This window comes from Enhydra lutris, unplaced genomic scaffold, assembly GCF_002288905.1.
Source record: "Enhydra lutris kenyoni isolate GAN:26980312 unplaced genomic scaffold, ASM228890v2 scaffoldscaffold6, whole genome shotgun sequence".
Taxonomy (NCBI): Eukaryota; Metazoa; Chordata; class Mammalia; order Carnivora; family Mustelidae; genus Enhydra; species Enhydra lutris.
Genome location: NW_019154090.1, coordinates 44,157,585 through 44,178,558, shown reverse-complemented (window position 1 = coordinate 44,178,558; position 20,974 = coordinate 44,157,585). Strand labels below are relative to the sequence as shown.

Below are 20,974 nucleotides of genomic sequence, written 5' to 3'. Positions count from 1 at the left end.
GCTCCGTCACCCACTTGCTGTATCATCATGGAAAAGTGACTTAACTTCTCATGTCTCAGTTTTCTGAGAAGTAAAATGGGGATAATACAATTTCTACCTCATCAGGTGGTTGTGAGGACTCACTGAATTAATCCATGTTAAAAAGCTTGAAAAGGACCCAGTGTACAGTGAGTTCTCAGTGTGTCTGGGCCATTATTCTCCACTCAACCCATGAGCTGCCTAATCCCTTCTCTGGTACCCCTGGCTGCTTCTTTTATAAACTCACCACCTAGGAGCCCCCTCTTCAAAGCCTTAGTAGATGACAAACACAGTAAGGGTGGGGACCGTGTCTGACTTTATCCTCTGCCTTGCACAAGGCTGAGCACAGACCACATGCTTCCGTATGTAACCAATGAAGAGATGATTAATCCATTTCCTTTGCAGAAGTGAAATGGAGCAGTGTGGACTATTCACAGAGATGCTGGGAGCAGGGAGACCCCAGTTGCCATTTCTGGATAGTATTCCAGAAGCAATGCAATCCTATCCAACATTCCCTGTCCCCTTTCCCCACTTTATATTTTTGTGAATGCATGTAGCCTTTTTTCACCTACCATTTTATTATGAAAGTTTTCAAGCATTCAGAAAAGTTGAAAGAATTACACCATTTTATTAAACCATTATAGTTCACAGGTCTTTTGTTTCTAGATGCTATTTCCATATGGTGGAATTCACAAATCATAACTACACTGCTCAGTGGTTTCTGAGTTTCTGAGTTTCTGAGTCTCAGAGTTTCCGAGAAATGCATATACCTGTGTAACCTAAACCTAAACTGTAACCATGATAGAGAGCACTTCCATCCTCCCCAGAAAGTTCTCTTGTTCCCTCATCAGTCTCACCCAAGATCAGTCACTGCTTCTAGGCTTAGCCCATCCAAGAAAGTTCATATAAATGGAGCCCTATAATGTGTGTTCTTTTACATCAGGATTCTTTTACTCAGCAGAATATTTTAAGTATTTCTTCATTTCCTTTGTATTTTTCATTACATCAATAGCTCATTTCTTTTTGTAACAGCAAAAATATGTCATAGCTCATCTAGATATTCTCCTATTTATGGACATCTGGCTTGCTTCCAGTTTGGGGCTATCAACATGCATTGATTTTATAATTCACAAACACAATGATAAGAGACCTACAGAGGCCCCGTCACCCACAGGAGAAGCAGGAATGAAGATAATGAAAACAGCCAGGGGGCTCTGCTGGGACTTCAAACATGCTCTTTCACATCCCAGCATCCTGTCTCTCTAGCTGGGCACTAGGAGCCTCTCCAAACAGGAGATTCACCTTCCTCACCTTAGCACACTGCTGTCTTCCTTTTGGAACCTCAGTCTGGTCAGATGGGTTGCGTACCCCTACTCAACCTCAGCTCTATTCTGCCCATCCCTCCCTCAGTCCTTTTGTCTCTTCCAGGTTCACTGAGCCCTCGCTGGCCCTAGCTCCACTTCTGATGCAGATCACTTCCCAACCTTGTCTGCGTAGCCTTCTCTCCTCTCCAGCCAGTCCTACAGCTCTGATGGCAGATGCTTGGTCTTCAGTTTTTCCTCCTTCCACCCAGCACCTAACTCCCCGCTTGTCTACATATACTGTACTTAAGTTTAAATAAACATCTGTGGGTGATGCTGAGCATGTGTGTGTGCTTGTGCACGTGCGTGAATACATGCATGTGTGTGCACACACATGGGGTGTGTGTGTACACATATGGCGTGCGTGTGCATGTTGGAGGCACTGAGGCTGAGTGGCATGGGGCAAGATTTCAGAGCTGGATGAGGAGACCGATGTGGGCGTGGCTTTAAGCTGATCTTTTTAAGCAAAACAGTGAGAGGACACCAAAATAGGTTTTTTTGTAAAACAAAAAAATGAGGTATAATTTGCATATAGTAAAGGCTCAATTCTCTCTTATTGGCTAAGTTTTGAAAATGTTTGTACCCATGTAACCTACATCTCAACAAGCTATAAAACATTTCCATCACCCCAATAAGTTTCCCTAAGGGCAGCAAATTTAATTCAACCCCCTCAAAAACTAGTTTCTTGGGGTGTGCTAAGCCAGCAATAGCACAGACCCTTCTCATCTCTAGACTACCTTTGCAAAAGACTTGGAGCTCTAGCCGTGCATAGTGTTGTTCTAAACAATGGTTTCCCTGCTTCCTGAGACACAGATGCAGGGTCCACGAAGTGCAAATGCAGCAAATCTCCATGGCAATGCCCACCCAAGAGCATGCAAGGCACAACTGCCCTGACACTGAACACTGTTCTTGTTTCTTGCCTTCAAAATATGTGAATTCATTCTCTAATTCCCTCATGGTAGTTGCTGCAGAGAAAACAGAAGGCTGGCTGGTTGCCGAGTCAACAGAAATTGAGCCCATCATGCACATATATTTTTTCATCTGGATGCACACACAGACACCCATTCAGACCTAGTTTATTTGTGCACAGGGTTCATAAAGAGTTCCCTAAATCCTACCCAGTTAGGGGATCCAAAATCCCTAGCCTCAAAGATTCTGACTTTCCCATATTATAGTTTAAAATCTCCCTAGGGTTTGAGGTCAGCTCCACACATCCAGAGGAATTCTTATAGGAAAACTAAGGAGCCCCTGGATTTTTGCTGGTTTATTTATGACCTGGAATGCATGCTGCATGTGGCTTTGCATTTTCAGAACCTTCGTGTGGGTGTAGGCTCCAAATGGATGTGTCTAGCCTTGGTTTGATGATGTGAAATATCACCGGGCAGGAATCTCCTTCCCGGAACAATTAAATGAGGTGAGAAAGTGAATATGCCTAGAGAGAAGAGGCGTTTCAGTGACAGCTGATGCCTGTGTCCTGTCCCGTCCAGAGGGCTCTCACAAACACAAGGTGTGGAATTCTAGTGGTGATTCTGGAGATGGGGGGGTAGGTTTTGTTTTCCCCATGTAAAGATGAGACAGTTGATGCTCTGCTCACCAATTCCCATTTGTGTGTGGGTGTGGGTTTTCCCCACACATCCAAGCATTTCTATGATCCCAGATGGGTGTCCTACAATTTAACTCAATTCTTTTTCTTTTTAAAAATAATTTATTTACTTATTTATTTGAGAGAGAGAGAGAGAGAGCATGAGCAGGGAGAGAGGCAGAGGGAGAAGCAGACTCTCTGTCGAGCAGGGAGCTCAGTGCAGGACTCAATGTGGGGCTTGATGTGGGACTCCATCCCAGGACTCCCGGATCATGACCTAAGCTGAAGGCAGACGCTTAACCTTTAAGTCTGAGCCACGCAGGCACCCCAACAATTTCACTCAATTCTGACACTATTTATCAGTGAAAGCATCAGATCACACAGGGGAAGGACTCAGTCCTACAAAATTGTCTTCCCCGCCCCCAGATGCCAATCACAAGTCCAGATATCACCTGTGCTTCTGATGGACTAGCTACAGATTGGAGATTCCAAGGACACCCCCCACTCCCGCCCCTTGGGTTTGATTAGCTTGTTAGAGAGGCTCATAGGACTCAGGAACACATTTTACTGACTAGATGACTGGTGTGTTATAAAAGGATGTAACTTAAGAGCAGCCAGATGGAGGAGATACACAGGGTGAGGTATGGGGAAAGGGAGCAAAGCCTCCATGTTGTCTCCAAGCAAACCACTCTCCCCAAATCTCCACGTGTTCACTAACCCAGAAGCTCTCTGAACCCCATCCTTCTGGGTGTGTAGAGAGGCTTCGCTGCATAGGGAATTGATTAAATCATTGGCTATTGGCAACTGATTCAACTTCTAGCGTCTCTCCTCTCCCTGGTGGTCGGGGTAGGACTGGAAGTTTCGACCTTTTAATCACATGGTTGGTTCTCCTGGTCATCAGCTCCCATCCTTAGGTGGGATAGGAAAGTCACCTCATTAACATAACAGAAGACATCTTATAGCTCTCATCATTGGGAAAATTCCAGAAGTTTTAGGAGTTCTGTTCTAGAAACAGGGATGAAGATCAAACGTGTATTTCTTTTCTTTTCTTTTTTTTTTTTTTTAAAGATTTTATTTATTTATTTGACAGAGGGAGAGAGAGATCACAAGCAGGCAGAGAAGCAGGCAGAAAGAGAGGGGGAAGCAGGTTCCCTGCTGAGCAGAGAACCCGACGCGGGGCTCGATCCCAGGACCCTGGGATCGTGACCTGAGCCGAAGGCAGAGGCTCAACCCACTGAGCCACCCAGGCGCCCCCAAACGTGTATTTCTTACTATAAACCACAACATCATAAAAGGCCAGGGAGCTGGTAAGGGATCAGTGTAGACTGAGAATTGGAATTCCAACAGTAAATTCTAGACTCTTCCTTGCACCCTGCAGGGTGCAGGGAAAATGCTAGAGTTCTCTTCACCCACTAAGAATCCTCAAAGTTTATATCTTGGCCTTTCCTGCTTATCATTTCTGAAACTGTCCTGAATAAACTCTAAGAACCACAGATCCCTGTGGCAGATGCCTCTGGGACCCCATCCATGTCCTAGTGTCCCTTCTCATGATTTTTCTGGGACAAGCAACCTCTCCACAACCAGTACCAGTGTCTGTGCCTGGAGGGCTTTTTCTCCAAACTCTGGAAGTGCCAAACTGCGCTGTATCAATGACTCTCGGGGTGAGTGCATAATCACACAGCTCCCCTGCCCCTCAGATGGGGTCATTCTAGGATGGGCGTGCATACCATTTGCTAGAGCCCCACCCTTAGGGACTCCGCTCCGGTCACTATGACTTTGGTTGGCTGCCTTCCCTGCCCATCCCCCTTCTCATTCCCCACTGGAGTTTCCCACTCCTCCCCAGCACCCACATCACTTCAAACCTTTGTCTCAGGACTGAATGGTTTCTGGGGGAATCTAAACTCGGATAGTGAAATGAATAGGCTTCAGGCCTTAGGCAACTCAGGTAAGCCCATCCATGGGGGCTTCCCTGTAAAGACACTGCCTTCCCCCAAATATCACCTCATTTTCCTGAAACAGTGCCTGAAATCTAATGCAAAACTTGTGTTAATGGGATTGGGTAGCATCACTGTAGCTCCCAGGAGCTCTGCTAGGACAACATCAAGAAGAACCATTCAGTAAGATGTCTGCAAACTATCCCCAAATTCGCTATCCAGATGCTGTGGGAACAGTTTTGTAGACTGGCCCTATTAGTGGCATTCTGGCATCTTGTTGCTTTGCGCGGTGGGAACAGTCCACTCTGGCTGGGTATAAGCCACCAATATGGCCTCGCTGAAGGCGGGGTTACAAAAAGCCATTCAGTCTTCTCCAGAGACTATAAGAGCTGGCTCCAGTGCCTCACTGTCCTATGGGGGTTTGGGAAGGGATTTTCAGAACAAAGGAAAACGGTCCTAGCAGCTGGAACAGTGTCCAGGTGTTGGAATGATTTGGGAATGCTTACTACAAAAGATGAGAAGGAATGATGTGGAAGGCACTTAAGAACTGGCCCATGGACTTATTCCACATGGGCCCGCTCCTGGGTGCCAGGAAGCATTCGTTGAGAGAGATTCAATTTCTGCATGCCAGAGATGACAGTCCCATGTGATTCTGGAGGGAGTAAATTTGGTGGGAGCAGTCTTCTTGGAGGAAGAGGTGGTTGGCTGATGGTTGGTCTTAGAAGAAACCTTCAGGGAAAACCTTGATGTACTTGGCCACTCCACCCTTGAAACATTCTACTGGATCCATAACCGCCATTTCTGGCTGACTGCTCCTCAGTCTCCTTCTCTGGATGTTTTTATTTTTCCTGACCCAACATCAGGATATAGTTCTGGGCTCTCTTCTCTAGCTGCATTTACTTCCTTTATGAGCTTTATGCTTTGAAAACCATTTAAAGCTACTGACTCCCAAGTTTATGCCTGCAGCTGACACCTCACCCCTAAAGTCAGGCACTTATCACTTATCAGGATTTATCTCTCTGTCTACCTGCTATCTCCACTTGGATGACCCTCACACATATCAAACTTAATCTGTCCTAAAGGGACCCCTTGATATTTCTTCCTAAATATGTTCTCCACCCCACCACCTGTCTTCCCATCTCCATGAAGGACACAGAAGTGACCTTCAATTTTTCTTTTTCTCATCCCCTCCAAACAGCCATCAGAAAATCTTGTCATTTTTTTTGAAAATCTTTTTCTCCCTTTTTTTAAAAAAAAGATTTTATTTATTTATTTGACAGAGAGAGAGATCACAAGTAGGCAGAGAGAGAGGAGGAAACAGGCTCCCCGCTAAGCAGAGAGCCCGATGCAAGGCTTGATCCCAGGACCCTGGGATCATGACCTGAGCCGAAGGCAGAGGCTTTAACCCACTGAGCCACCCAAGTGCCCCTCTCTTTCTCCCTTTTTATACTCATACTACCTTAGCCCATGTCACCAGGATCTTTTTGTTACCTCCCTAACTTCTTTTCCTCTTCCTAGACTTCTCATAATACCTTTCCAAACAGTATCAAATATGATCTTAAAACATAAAGTGAATCATGCTTCTACCTTGCTTGAATCCTCAATGGCAGTTAGAATATAACCCAAACTTTTCACGACAGCCAACAAAATCTTTGGAGTCATCCTTGTCTTATCCCAACTCACCTCCCCATTAACAGATATTTAGGGCTGATGCTAAAGCAACCACTAGGTCCTGCTGAATTTTATTCTGCAGTTTCTTCTGGTGTCTTTCATTGTTCTCTTGCTTTACTGCTACAACTGAGGAAGAGCAGGTCACTGGTCTCAATTCCTCTCTCCTGTACTAGAGTTCTGTGTCCACCCCCTTTCCACAGCCTCATGGTGCGCAGAGGCATTTCTCTGCCCCTTGGAGTTGGGCTTGGCCATGTGATCTGCTTTAGCCAATGGGATATTAGTGGATTTAACACAAACATGGGTTTGAAAGGTACTTCTATCATTGACACAACCTTTTGTGCATTGATCCTGCAAGGAATGTGTCTCAGGAAGTCACTGGTACAAAGAAGATGAGAGATACAAGGAAGAGCCCCATCTGAAGCTTGAAGCCAAACCTAGATTGGCCAAACATCTGTCACCTCACAGATGCATGAATGAGAAATACATGATAATGTATGCAGCCTGCTGAGTTTGCACATGGTTTGTTACACAGCATTATGGTAGAATAGCTAACTTATACAACTATCCTAGTCTAGGTCACTATATTTTCTCTCTCCTGCAAATGCCTCATAACTGGTCTTGCTGTCATCAGTCTGATCTGGCTCCGACCTCTTCTCTATGAAGTAGTCAGAATCTTCTTTCTAAAAGGCACATGCAATCACACCACTCCCTCCTTTATATCCTTCATTTTCCCACTGCCATGACTCTAGCTCACCCTATCCTTTAGCACATGGCCCCTCTCTGTCTTTGAACTCATCCTGCCCACTCATCCCTCCACTTTGCCACTTCTTACCCCTCACACCCTCCCCCCATCCCAGCTGTCACCATCAGGTTCTTCAGTGTGTGAAGCTGTCTTGGATATTCCTCTTCTACAAACTATTCCTCTCACATTCTTTACCTTCTTGGCTCCTGATAATCTCGGATTCTCAGAATAAGCATCACTTCCTTACAAGCATTGGAGGTCCCCAACCCCTGCCATATACTGTGCAACTCCCACACAACCAACCTTAGGAAAGCACGAATCACACTTTGTTTTGGAATTGCTTGTGTAACTGTCTCCTTCCAGATGCTGCAGCCCCAGGGCATAGGACAGTGTCTGGCCTGCTCACTGAGTCTTCCCCAATGGGGGTTACCAGCTTAGCACACAGCAAGCATTCAGTAAATGTGTGTCAGAAAAAGAATGAATTGGGCAGAAAGGATGGGATAAGAATATTTCTGATCACCTCTTCCTTTTACCTTTGTGGATTCTGGAGTTAGATGGGCTCTTGGCTTAGAAAAAAAAATAGTCTATTTCTCCCTCTATTATTTTGTGGATTCATTTTGCATTTCTAAGCCCTAGCTCAGAGATCTGAGTATTGTCCTGGCTTCCTGGAGCCTGTCTGGTGACTTTCTTAATTCTGTTAGAGCATGTAGAACAGACATTCATCACAAAAACAGGACAAGAAGTGCTCATTTTCCAAACTCTGACTTTTAGAAATGTTTCAGGCACTTAGGTAGCTAACTGGCTTCTGAGCAAACCACAAGTACTAAGAAATGTCAAAGTCTGTAAAACTGCATTTATTCCTATCAAATGGCTGAACCTAATAGTATGCACAAAACAGCTGTCTTGATGGTAATTATCCAGTAATTATGACTTGGAAGTTCCATCTAGTAGAGATGGAAAAATTGCTTCAGAATTGTCAGCAAGTCCGTTGGGAGGGCAGTAGAGGCTATTAAACCCACGCAGCCTTCTAGCTTTTGATGTGAGAGATGCAGAGATGTCATGGGATTACTGCCATGCTACATGGAAGGAGGCCCCTGGGTGTCCTTCCAGAAATGAAGCCTCTCTCCCAGGATAAGCTGGAGGTTAAGAGGGAAGGCAAGATGCTCATGGCAAATAAACCCTTAAGTTTGCCTTTTCATGAACCTGAAACTATTTTTCCAGGTGAGTTCTGTATCGTGTCATGAGGTTACATGAAGATGCCCCTCAAATGTGTCTGGGAATTGGGGGCTAGCCAAGGGGTCCTGGTGAAAGCCAGGTGGGGACCCAGGGACTGAATAAACATGTAATCCTCATGGAAGGATCCAGAATGTTTCCTCCAACCTTCAGTCAGAAACCCACTGTAGAAATATAATGCACCATGGCCTAGGGCAGCAAGGATTTTAGCTGCCATCATATCTGTGGGACTTCTAGGATGGGAACCTGGGGGTCAGGAGTTGTCTCCTTCCTTTTAAAAAAAATTTAAATTCAATTAATTAACATATAATGTATTATTGGTTTCAGAGGTAGAGTCCAATGATTCATCATCATCTTAAATCATACCCAGTGTTCATTATATCATGTGCCCTCCTTAATGTCTATCACCCAGTTACTCTATCCCCCCACTTCCCTCCCCTCCAGCAACCCTCCATTTGTTTCCTATGATTAAGAGTCTTTTATGGTTTGTCTGGTTCTTCTTTCTTTATGTAAAGCTGCAGAGCTTCCTTTAGCCTTATAAGCAGACCCTGTCCTCTCTTCTAGCAAACTAAAGGATGGATCCAGTCTAAAATCCCACCCCAGTGACATCCCCTGCACTCATGAGCTCTCAACTGTGCATGGTGGCATTGTGGCACCATTTATGCTTGGTAATAGTCTTCTCCCTCCTGCTTTAGTGTCTGGTGTTCCAGGGAGAAATAAAGTCCCACTGTCTTCTCCCTATTTCTGGCTGTGACAACCTCTCTGAGCTGTGGTTGCCTGATCTGCAGAAGAGGATTTGGGACAGCAATGCACTTAGAATGAAACCCATGACCCCTGCCAACCTCACCCCTACATTTCTTCTTCTTTTTTTTTAATGATAGATTTCTATTGCCTGGCTTCTCTGTTCTCAGACACAGCATGCCTCAGTGCCTTGACACTTGCAGCCCCCTCTTTCTAGAATGCTCCCCTTGCTTGCAAACACCCAGCTCTATTTTATCATTTGCTCCTCAGCACAGAATCCAATCTCCCTATCCAAAGAATTCACAGTGATGCATGCCACCCACCCTATTACATTATTATCTTCATGAGGGTTTTGCTCTACCAAGTACTCATGTACTTGTCACTCATGGATTGTCTTCCCCACCCTGGTGTGTGTTCTAAGGGGGAGGGTCTACTCTATCTTGTCATTCTGTGTTTCCAGCACCTCGCCAAGTTCTTGGCATATTTAGCAGCTGCACAAACAACAGTGCTGGTTGAAGAAATAATCCTTGCCTTATTTAGCTGTTGTCAGAATTAGATGAGGCCATGTGGCAGTCCCTGGCACACAGTAGGTATTCAATGAACGTTAAACTCTTCTTTTTTTTTTTTTTAAGGACTTAAAAAAAGATTTATTTATTTATTAGAGAGAGAGAGGGCAAGCACATGCATGAGTGAGGGGAGGGGCAGAGGGAGAGAATCTCCTGCAGACTCCCCACTCAGCGTGGAGCTTGATTTCATGACCACTGAGATCATGACCTAAGCTGAAACCAAGAGTTGGATGCTGAACTGACTGAGCCATCTAGGTGACCCTAAGTTATTCTTATTGCTATTTTCCTCCCCTTTGCTCTCTTCTCAGGTCATCTTTTCTCTTCATTCTGTTCTGTTCACATGTCTTCCACCCAAGGTGGGGAAGATAGGATCTTCTACCTATCCATCCATCTATCCATCTATCCATGCATCCATCTTTCCACCCAACAAATACTTTTGATCATCTTCTAAGTACCAGGCACTAGCAGGTATAGAGGAAAAAAATAAATGCATAAGATGGGTATAATTCTTGCCCTCAGGGAGATGACCCATCTAGGGGAGACTCAGTCAAAGGTAAGCTATGATAGGAACTGCTCAGGAACATAGGAAGGGTACATGACCCACCGTTGGGAAATCACAGTAAACATCCAAGCTGACACCTGAAGAATGAGCTGGAAAAGGACAAGAGAAGCCCTTCATAGCAGCCCCTTTACCCCTTCTGTGAGGTGACCTGGTTCTAGCTCCAGATGAATATTTTCTGGACCCCTGTCTTCCAGGAAATCCAAAAGACACAGCGTGGTTGGGCCAAATCCTGGGCCACTATTTTGGTCTACAAGTCTACCATTATGAGGCAAAGATGTCAGTCTGTACAAGTAGTCTCCCAGAAAATTAAAGTCCATCTCTCTATAGGCCAGGTTTTTGATGAAAATGTTTCATAACTTTTTCTTGTTGACTCAGAAGCATCACCATGAAAAAAAATATATATATATTTTTTAGACTGAGCGGAAATATGGCAAAGCTCTCAGGAGCTACTCACGTCCAAAGAGTTGCTTGCCCCCACCTTTGAGGAAATAAAATGTATTTTCTTTCTTCCTTCCTTCCTTTCTTTTCTTTCCTCTTTCTTTCCTTTATTTATTTCTTTCTTACGATTTTATTTATTTATTTGACAGAGAGAGACACAGCGAGAGAGGGAACACAGCAGGGGGAGTGGGAGAGGGAGAAGCAGGCTTCCTGCCCTGCTTGGCAGGAAGCCTGATGTGGGGCTCAGTCCCAGGACCCTGGGATCAGGAGTTGAGCCAAAGCAGTTGCTTAATAACTGAGCCACCCAGGCACCCCTACTCTCTATTTAAACAAGTAAAATATCCTGCTATGTATAAGATGGAAAAGTGTGCAACATGAATGGCAAACATGAAGCGGATGTGGTCCTACATTCAGATTCTAGTAGCAGGTAGATGATGTGGGTGCGTAACTACCAGACAAGGTAGGAAGGGAATGGATCAACAGGGATATGGGGAAGAGATTATGGATGTACAGTGTGATGCTGTATTTGGACAGCATGTGGAAGGGCTAGAGAGCTAGGCATGTGGTCAGGATCTGAGGTATTCTTTTGCTTATGGGATTTCCTCTTTGTTGAATGCCCTTTTGACCAAAGAGATCAAGCTATCTGAGTAAAATAAGAAAAAAGTAGCATCTTAAAGAATGCCACTAGGCTCTGAGGATGTTTGTGTTACTCTGTCCCTCCCTAATTCAGCTCACCTGGCTGTTATTCCCTCCTTCTTGACCATTCAACTTTACGTTCTAAGGCTCAAAACTTTTCCTGATAGTTAAGATTATACTACTTATAAAATACAGGGTTCTAGACTACATAGCTTTAATGAAATACAATCATGGGCTTCCTAATATTTCCTAAGTCATGAATATTATTGAAAAATAAGTAGACATCTTTCCAAAGAAGATTACAGATAGCCAAAAGATATATGAAAAGATGCTTATTGTCATATTATCAGGGAAATGCAAATCAAAACCACAATGAGATATCACCTCACCTCTATCAGAAAGGCTAAAATAAAAAAGACAAGAAATAACAAGTATTTGCAAGGATGTGGAGAAAAAGTAGCCCTTGTGCATTGTTGGTGAGAATGTAAATTGGTGCACTCACTATGGAAAACAATATGGAGGTTCCTTAAAAAGTTAAAAATAGAAATACCATATGATCCAGTCATTCCACTACTGGATATTTATAAAAAGAGAACAAAAACATTAACTCAAAAAGATAAATGCACCCTTATGATTATTGCACATTATTTACAATAGTCAAGACATGGAACATAAGCATCCATCAATAGATGAATTGATAAGGAAGATGTAATGTGTGTGTGTGTTTGTGTGTGTACCTATATACATATGCACATACACATATATATACATACACGCATAAGTATTTATAGTGTTATATTACACTGCCGTAAAAAAGGATGAGATCATGACATTTGAGACAACATGGATGGACCTAGAGGCTATTAGGCTAAGTGAAATAAATCAGGCTGAGAAAGACAAATACTATTATGATTCTACTCATAAGTGGAATCTAAAAATATGAATAAACAAACAAAGAACAGAATTAGACTTATAAGTACAAAGCATAAACTGATGGTTGCCAGAGGGGAGGGAGGTGGGGTGTTGGGAAAAATGGGTGAAGGCCTCCAGTTATGGAATGAGTAAGCCATGGGAATAAAAGAGTATAAGGAATACAGTCAATTATATTGTAATAGTGAGGTAGAATAGACAGTAGCTATACTTGTGGTGAACAAAGCATAGTGTATTAACTTGTCAAAACACTAAGTTGTACACCTGAAACTAATGTAATATTATGTGCCAACTATACTCAAATTTTGTGAAAATAAATAAAAGAAAAATAAGTTAACAAATATTTTTGTTTGAATTTTGAAAGTTCAAAATGAAATCTCCTTTCAACACATGGTGCTAAAACAAACATATGTCCACATTCAAAACAATGAAACTGGACCCCTACCTCACACCATGTATAAAAAATCTTGATTTCCCTGGGGTTCATGAACTGTTTATAGAGAATATTATTGATTTTCTGCTCTCAAAAGTGAGGCCTACATTGGATGCTTATATCCTGGGAATAAAATGAAGATCTCTCTGACTGAGAACAGAAATAGCATTTGGATGAAAATGCAACATGATGTGTCTTTCTTCAGTCTTCTGACCAAAAGTTCCACCAGGAGCACTCTCCTGTGTGCAATGGCTGTTGATCACAGAAGTGGCCTGTTTCTTCTCCTGTATTCCCCCCTCCACTTCAGTTCAGGGCCATCTTTACCACAGGATTAGATGTGCTCCTTGCACAATCCCAGAAGAATGACCAGAGTGACCCAATTATGTCATCTACAGACGGAAAACATGAATTTGGGCCAAACATCTAACAGGGCCTGAATTTTTGTCTTCATGATGTCACCCTGTCACTAAAGTTTGGAACCTGAAAAGCATATGTTTTCATGGCTGTGGGTGTTACTGAATGAGAATTATGCTTAATTTCCTGCTCTCTGAAGAGTGTTGGGAGAATGTCAGAAGGACGGGAAAGGATGGCAGATCACTGGGGTTCATTTACGGCACAAAATGTGCTTTGCTGAATTGGAATTTCAGGTCTGATGTCCATATTCAGTCAAGGGGAGTTCAAAGCGGGGGGGAGTAACAAGTTTGCTTCTAGAATCTGTTGTTGTTGTTCGTTTGGAAAGGTTTTGATTTCACCTTATATGGTTGTACATTGTAACCACAATATAGAAAAAATAAACACAATGATTCAATGGATCTTAGGGACACCAGAGTGATGTTCATCCCCCGCTCCTGTTTGTGCATCCTCTGCTGCTAGAGAGAGTCAATGTGGTAAAAGTCTATTATTCATGGATCAGTTTTCCAGGATATTTGGAGCATGGTTTCTTTTCATCTTTTTTGCTGCCTGCTCTTTGGCCACTACTCTCTAATCTTCACCAGAGACAACAAAAAGTAGTTAAAATTCACACAAGTCTGAATTTTACTTTTTCATAACTTTGATAAGAGATAAGTGAGGAAACGAAACAGAGGAACACACCAGGTGGATTTGCTGGGGGGACTCAACAGATCCACACTCAGGGCTCTGTACTGGGTTAAGAGGCACAGAGGCTAGGCAGAGTCTGGGGTGCCAGTGAAGATGGGATCTAAATGTGGACCAAGAAATGAGAGACGGAACATTGCATGGAGCAGCCTGTGGAGGCAGGGAGACAACCAGGACTGAGTATGATTAAATGACAGAGGGTCACTAGTGACTCTTCCAAAGGAAGTGAGGTTGGGCTATTCCCATTATATTTGACACTTTTTTCATGGCTCAAGTACATACACGCCCCATACTATGTGTCACGAGGAAGCCCACCCTAATGGTCAGAACGTCGGGGTAAAGCCCATGTTAAAAAAAGAAAAAGAGAGAGAATAGGAGGGTGCCATGAAGCTTCTTCCAAATCTTGGAAATGAAATAAAGACAAATTAAAATGTAAGGAATACTGTCATTTGGAAAAATAATTAGGGATGTGCAAAGAGTGTCACAGCATTCATATTCTATGTAACAACTTCAGCTTTGGGAAAATAACCTCAAATACAAATACAGTTTTAATTAGAATTTTTATAGATCTCTAAAATCTGTAAGATTGATATACAAAGATGTATGTCACATCATTATTTATAATCCCGAAAATCCTGAAGCAATATGTGTCTAACGGCAGCAGCATGGTTGAGTAAATTTTGATGTAACTAGAATATGAGGTTGCCTTTAAAGATGATGTCTCTATAAGATTTTGAGGACAATGTGTTTGCTACCATAAGGAGTAAAAAAGCTATTGTACAATGAAGTCTCAGCTATGTGAATCAAAGTGGAAAGAAAAATATGCTAATATATTAGCAACTGATTTTTAGGACTGAACTATGCATGATTTTTATTGCGTCTTCTGAACCTGCAGAGTTGCATGGGCAGCCATGAGCCACATGTGGCTACATAAATTGAAATTAATTAAAATGAAATTAAAATTAAAAGTCCAGGTCTTCACTTGAACCAACTGTATTTCAAGTTCTTGAAAAGTCTCAAGGAGCTAGTAGCTACTATATTTGACAGTACAATATAGAATATTTCCATCATTATAGAAAGTTCTATTGGGCATGCACTGATCAAGTGTTCTCTAATTAGAGTTTCTCTAATTTTCTGTAAAGGCCATGAGCTATTTTTATAACCAGAAAAAAGGAATAACAAAGTCAAGGTCCTCCTACACTGTTGGTGGGAATGCAAGCTGGTGCAGCCACTCTGGAAAACAGCATGGAGATTCCTCAAAAAGTTGAAAATAGAGCTAGACTATGACCCAGCAATCTGGGTATTTACCCTAAAGATACAAAAGTAGTGATCCGTAGGGACATGTGCACTCAAATGTTTATAGCAGCAATGTCCACAATAGCCAAACTATGGAAAGAACCTAGATGTCCATCAACAGGTGAATGGATAAAATATATGTGGTATATATATATAATGGAATACTATATAGCCATCAAAAGAAATGAAATCTTGCCATTTGAGATGACTAGGATGGAACTAGAGGGTATTATGCTGAGCGAAATAAGTCAATTAGAGAAAGACAATTATCACATGATCTCTCTGATATGAGGAATTTGAGAGGCAATGTGGAGTGTTTGGGGGGTAGGGAAGGAAAAAATGAAACAGGATGGGATTGGGAGGGAGACAAACCATAAGAGACTCTTAATCTCACAAAACAAACTGAGGGTTGCTGGGGGAAGGGGGGTATGGAGAGGGTGGTTGGGTTATGGACATTGGGGAGGGTATGTGCTCACCATAGTGAGTGCAGTGTGTAAGCCTGATGATTCACAGACCTGCACCCCTGGGCAAATAATACATTATATGTTAATAAAAAATTAATTAAAAAAAGATGACTTGACTGTAGAAAAACCCAAGAGATTATGTGAGGCATGGCAAAACAGAATCAAGGTGAACTTGTATTTTAAGGAAGCAGTGACTTTAATGAGAGAGATTCAATATAATCGATAGTATTGTTTTCAACTTAAGTACAGGAAAGGTGTATTAACTGGGAGAGGGAGGGTCTACATATGACCCAGAAAAAGGAACCCAAAAAGGCAGGATTGGTCAATGTACCCCAGGATGGTTGTTGTGGTGGGGAAAAAAGCCCTATGACCATGGATTGATGCCTCAGAAAATAGCATTTTAATGGCTCCAGTAAGAGGTTGTCCAGCAAACCCTCTTGGTGGCTGCAACTCTCAACCTGACACCCTAGACTTTAGAAGTTGTTAGTGTCCACTGACGCCCGCATCTCCTCTCCTTCCTGGATGCAAAGCTAAACAAGTGTTCTGGATCCTTCTTGCATCTTAGTGGAAATGTTTGCTCATTTGGACAATGGGTGGGAACAGGCAGGGCACCCACCACTTTCTGTCCTTGTTAGAAAAAGATCTACATAATCTTCCATGCCCTTATTTTCTCTACTTTCTGTGTCTATTGGGGAAGGACTCCAAGAGGATAGAACCACAGAATGAAATAAGCCCCAATCCTTAAGTTTCTGTTTGGAGAACCATGGAAGCTGCCAGAATGGAAATATCTGCAATGAACATGGGGCAAGAAATAAACCCTTGTTGGGCTACCCCAGTGAAATTTTGGGGGTTGTTTGTGACATAGCAGCAGTGATACTTATTCTAACATATACATTCTAATTTGATCTTCTATGCAGAATGTGTTAATGCAGCAGGTCTGGTGACTTAATCTTTGTGTGCCTCTAGAGGAGCCTAGAACCATGACTGACCTTCAGCCAATCTCCAAGAATGTGGTCCTTGGAATGTTCTTTATGTAACTGACGGATGATGTTGTTTTGTGCTCCAAAAGCAATGGGGTTTGCTCTACAGCTTGTCAGGATTGGTTAGCAAGCTTTATGATGTTTATCTGGTGTCTGGGTTGGGATTCTGAGTTCTGCTATCAGGGCTGTTCATTGAGCAGGAATATACCTGCCTGACCAGCCCTCCATAAAAGCCTCAGACTCCAGTGGACTTCCATGACTATAGTTCACACATGGCCCTATAGTTTGCTGCTAGAGAGAAAGCACATCTTATCTGACAGGGAGGGGCAGTAGTTGGAAGCCCACATCTAACCTCTCTTGATTTCTCCCAATGCATTTCATTTTTCCACTGCTCTGCTTTTATTCCATATCCTTTGCTATAATAAACCTTAGCCATGACTAAGACCTGCTGCTGAGTCCTGTGAATACTCCTGGTGAGTCAATGAACTTGAGGGTGGTCATGGGGCTCCCCAAATACCTCCCACCTGTAGAGGTAGAGGCTGCAGTTGTGGAATGAAGAAGCCATGGCGATAGAAGTTACAACATAGGGAGCATAGTCAATGGTATTATAATAGTGTTGTATGGTCATAGATGGCAGCTATACTTGTGGTGGGAACAATACAACATAGAGACTTGTGGAATCACTATGCTATACCCCTGAAACTAACATTTTGCGTCAACTACACTGCAATTAAAAAAAAAAGCCCTCCACTCCCCCCCACAAAAACCCCTAAAATTGAGAAACAAAATACCTCCCACATGAGATCTTTCTCTTGGAAAACAGAACACAAACTGTCCAGAATAAGTATGTTTTCTATCTGGCACTTGAATATCTTACTACCACCTGTTGACATTCTAGCATAAACATCAAACTCCTGTGAATCTGGTTGATATGAACCCCTTCATAAGGGCCTGACTGACAACAACACCACTCATAACATCTTCAGAAGATTATCTGGAATTCTGTGACCACCTAATGAGGTCCTTTCAGTGGCCAACCTGGAGGGCATTTCTTCAGTGTCTCTCTTATATGCGTCACTTAAGAAGATGAAGCGGGGCACCTGGGTGGCTCAGTGGGTTAAGCCTCTGCCTTTGGCTCAGGTCATGGTTTCAGGATCTTGGGATCGAGCCCCGCATTGGGCTCTGCTCAGCACAGGGCCTGTTTCCCCCCATCTCTCTGCCTACTTGTAATCTCTCTCTCTCTGTGTCAAATTAATAAATAAAATCTAAAAAAAAAAAAAAAGAAGATGAAGCAAGTTCAAGATTTAGGATAACGGCCATCGTGAGATAGAAACAAAGGCTGTGGAGAGAGGTCCCATTTGCTGGTGACGCTGGGGAGGGTCCAGAGAGGAATTCTGCATGAAACACACCTGGAAGAAGGGACATCATTTCCAATGGGAAGAGTGATGGGGTGTGTGCATTTGAGACAGAGTCATCTGTCTCTGAAACAGGACACCTTCAGGGACAAGGACACTGAGGGCACTGGCTTGGCTCTATGAAATGTCTGAGATGGCAAGTAGTCTGGGAGGTATGATATTTAGGGTGAACTGTTGAGGGTTATTGAAGAACTGGCCTTCCTGATGGATATCTGTTTATATTACAATTAGCCAAGGCTGAGAGATCCTTATACCTTAGGGCCCAGGATTAAAACTCGTGCTGCTGAGTCGCTCATAAAAGTCATCAAAAACATCATTTTCTAAATCCATATTGTCATGTAAGTTTGAATGTCATCATTTTTTCAATTGTCTGATGAGCACCCACATGACCTGACCCTTCCTAGACTTCCAACTGCCTCTCAAATCATGGGAGCCTCCCCTATGGTCACTTTGCTCCACTTACACTGGACTCGCTTCATGCCAAGTGCATCTCTGCCTCAGGGCCTTTGCACTGGCTGTTCCTTCTGCCTAGAATGCTGCGCACTGCCGCCCACATCCCCCTGGCTGGTTCTGTCTAGTTATTCAGATTTCTTGTCACAGTTACCTTCTGAAAGCTACCAGCATCCCCCCAAGAGAATGTAGCCTCTTTCACCATGTCATTACTCAATTTCACTGACGACAGAGCAGAGATCTTCATTCCTTAGAACACGTTCTGCTTCTTTCTATCCCCTTGTGCTTATCTTTACCCTCTGGTGAAATTTCTCAGCCAGCAGGTAACTTCAGATGAACCAAAAACACTGTCTGCATGGATTTCAGTTTTATTGCAACTGGCCGGACACCCCTTCCCTGGTTGAAATAGCTATTCATTTGTCAAGCAACTTGGAAGACAATTGTCATCTGATAAAATGAGCCACAGTATTTCCTACAGGGTATACCATTGCTTAACAACAAATTGTGCAGATAGACTAAGGTAGTGCTTGGCAGCACATCTGGAGAAGCACTGGCCCTGGGTTGAGTGTAAAAATTCTGGAGGCACATTACTCTTTTCTTCCTGTGTCTGGGCAAAAACCTCCAATTGCAGTTTCTTCCTCAGTCCTTGGATAGTGAGTATCTGGGACAGAGTTGCCATTAGTGGAGGGGGAGCATTTCAACAAATTGGGAAAGAGAGCTGGACCCTCCATGTCACTCACCTGCAAATCCACCTGAAGTCACAATCAACTTAGCTTTGAGAAACAGCAATGGAGGCTATCTCTGTGGGGGCTGACCCTCACCAGACCCCTTGCAGGGGGTGCATCTTGTAGGTTGTGTCCCTTCCTCCATGAATGAAATGATTTTGCCCACAAAGCAAACACACTAGACAGGGGCTGACAGAAGATGGCCCATGGGTTAAGAATGATTTTTGTAATAAATGAAAAAGAATCCCATACCATAGATCAGGACATGTAAAAATTATATGGAATTCAAATTTCAGTTTCTGTACATAAGGTTGCATTGAAACAGCCACACTCACTCATTTGCACATTGTATATGCTGTTTTTAGGCTACAGCTGCGGAGGTGGGTTGTTGTGACAGAGACCATCTGGCCCACAAAGCCTAAAGTGTTACTACTATCTGATCCTTCCCTTAAGAAGTCTGCCAACCCCGTTTTCAAGTCCTGAATGCCCCCACAAGCCTGATTTAAGACTTCGATAAGCAAGAGTTCCTTTGCCTCTCAACATTAGTATTTCCTCATTTCCTCTGCCCTGAAAACAGTGTCTGCATAGCCCGAGATTTAAGGGGAATTCACAGGGGAAACCCACTTACGTAGGATCCATAATCCACAGCCAGGGTCTGCAGGGCCCATGGGAGACCAAGGCCAATGAGGATATCAAACACGTTGCTCCCGATAGAGTTGGATACTGCCATGTCTCCCATGCCTGAAAAGACAAGAGGTCACTAGAGTGAGGGAGGTGATCTCAGGATAGTACAGGGGCTCCCCAAGGGACCCTGTCAAACTTTTGGTCTGACAGCCAGAGACTTAGCTGGAAGATCTGCTGGCTCATTTGCTAGGTGGTTCCCTCCCAGGCCACCCCCTGTATTTTCAATGGAATAGGTATCTTCAGTAGAAAGGAATGGAATGGAACAGAACAGACTAGAATGAAATGCACATACTACTGAACTGTTGACCTTCAAATATGATCACTGGTTAAATGTGAATGATTCCAAAAACCAAATATAGTTCCCCAAATTCTGAAACTTCCTTCTAGAAAGGAATAAACTTAACAGTTCTGCAAAGCCTCTCACGAGCTCACCAACTCATATATTTTACTACCATCTCCCAACTGCTCTACACTCACTTCAACTCTTTTTCTAAATAATTGAGCACTATTAAGAAAAAACAGTGTAACCAGTAGAATTTCATGAGGACATCTCAGGGACACTGCTCTAAGTGTTGTAGCTACACATTGTATTTGTCAAAAACAAATGCAATCAGCACAAATCAGGCATGCACACTAGAGTGGGTTCTAGCAAAGGGCATGGCCTCTGGAAGGAGCGTCCATCCGTGAGCTTGGTTTTGAAGGAGGGGAGGCTGTGCCATACTTTGAGGACTGACCTATGACAACCACCATTGTCAGGGTACTGCAGTTGGGTAGACCTTAGGCTATGGGTTCTGTCTTCTCTAAGCCTTGGTTTCCCTATCCATAGACTGGGGGACTGATCTTCCCTATCCCACAGAGTTGTTTAAATTAAATAAGATAACATACCTAGACAGCTTTGCTCGGTGTGTGGCGCTCAGCAAAGGTTAACTCTTATTACATTTATTACTATTTTTAATAAAATAGGGGGTCAGTAACACTACCTCTAGAAAGGCCTCTGTGTACTACCTAGAAAATGTCT

The 20,974-nt window shown here is 43.1% G+C and overlaps 1 protein-coding gene across 1 annotated transcript in view; it reads right to left on the bottom strand.

The window, feature by feature from the left end:
* Positions 1–20,974, bottom strand: part of LOC111141642 (solute carrier family 24 member 3) — a 486,337-nt gene that overhangs the window by 7,199 nt on the left and 458,164 nt on the right. Inside the window, exon 15 of the mRNA XM_022494365.1 lies at positions 19,901–20,013. Within this exon, the coding sequence (XP_022350073.1) occupies positions 19,901–20,013 (113 nt within the window). The remainder of the gene's footprint in view (positions 1–19,900; positions 20,014–20,974) is intronic.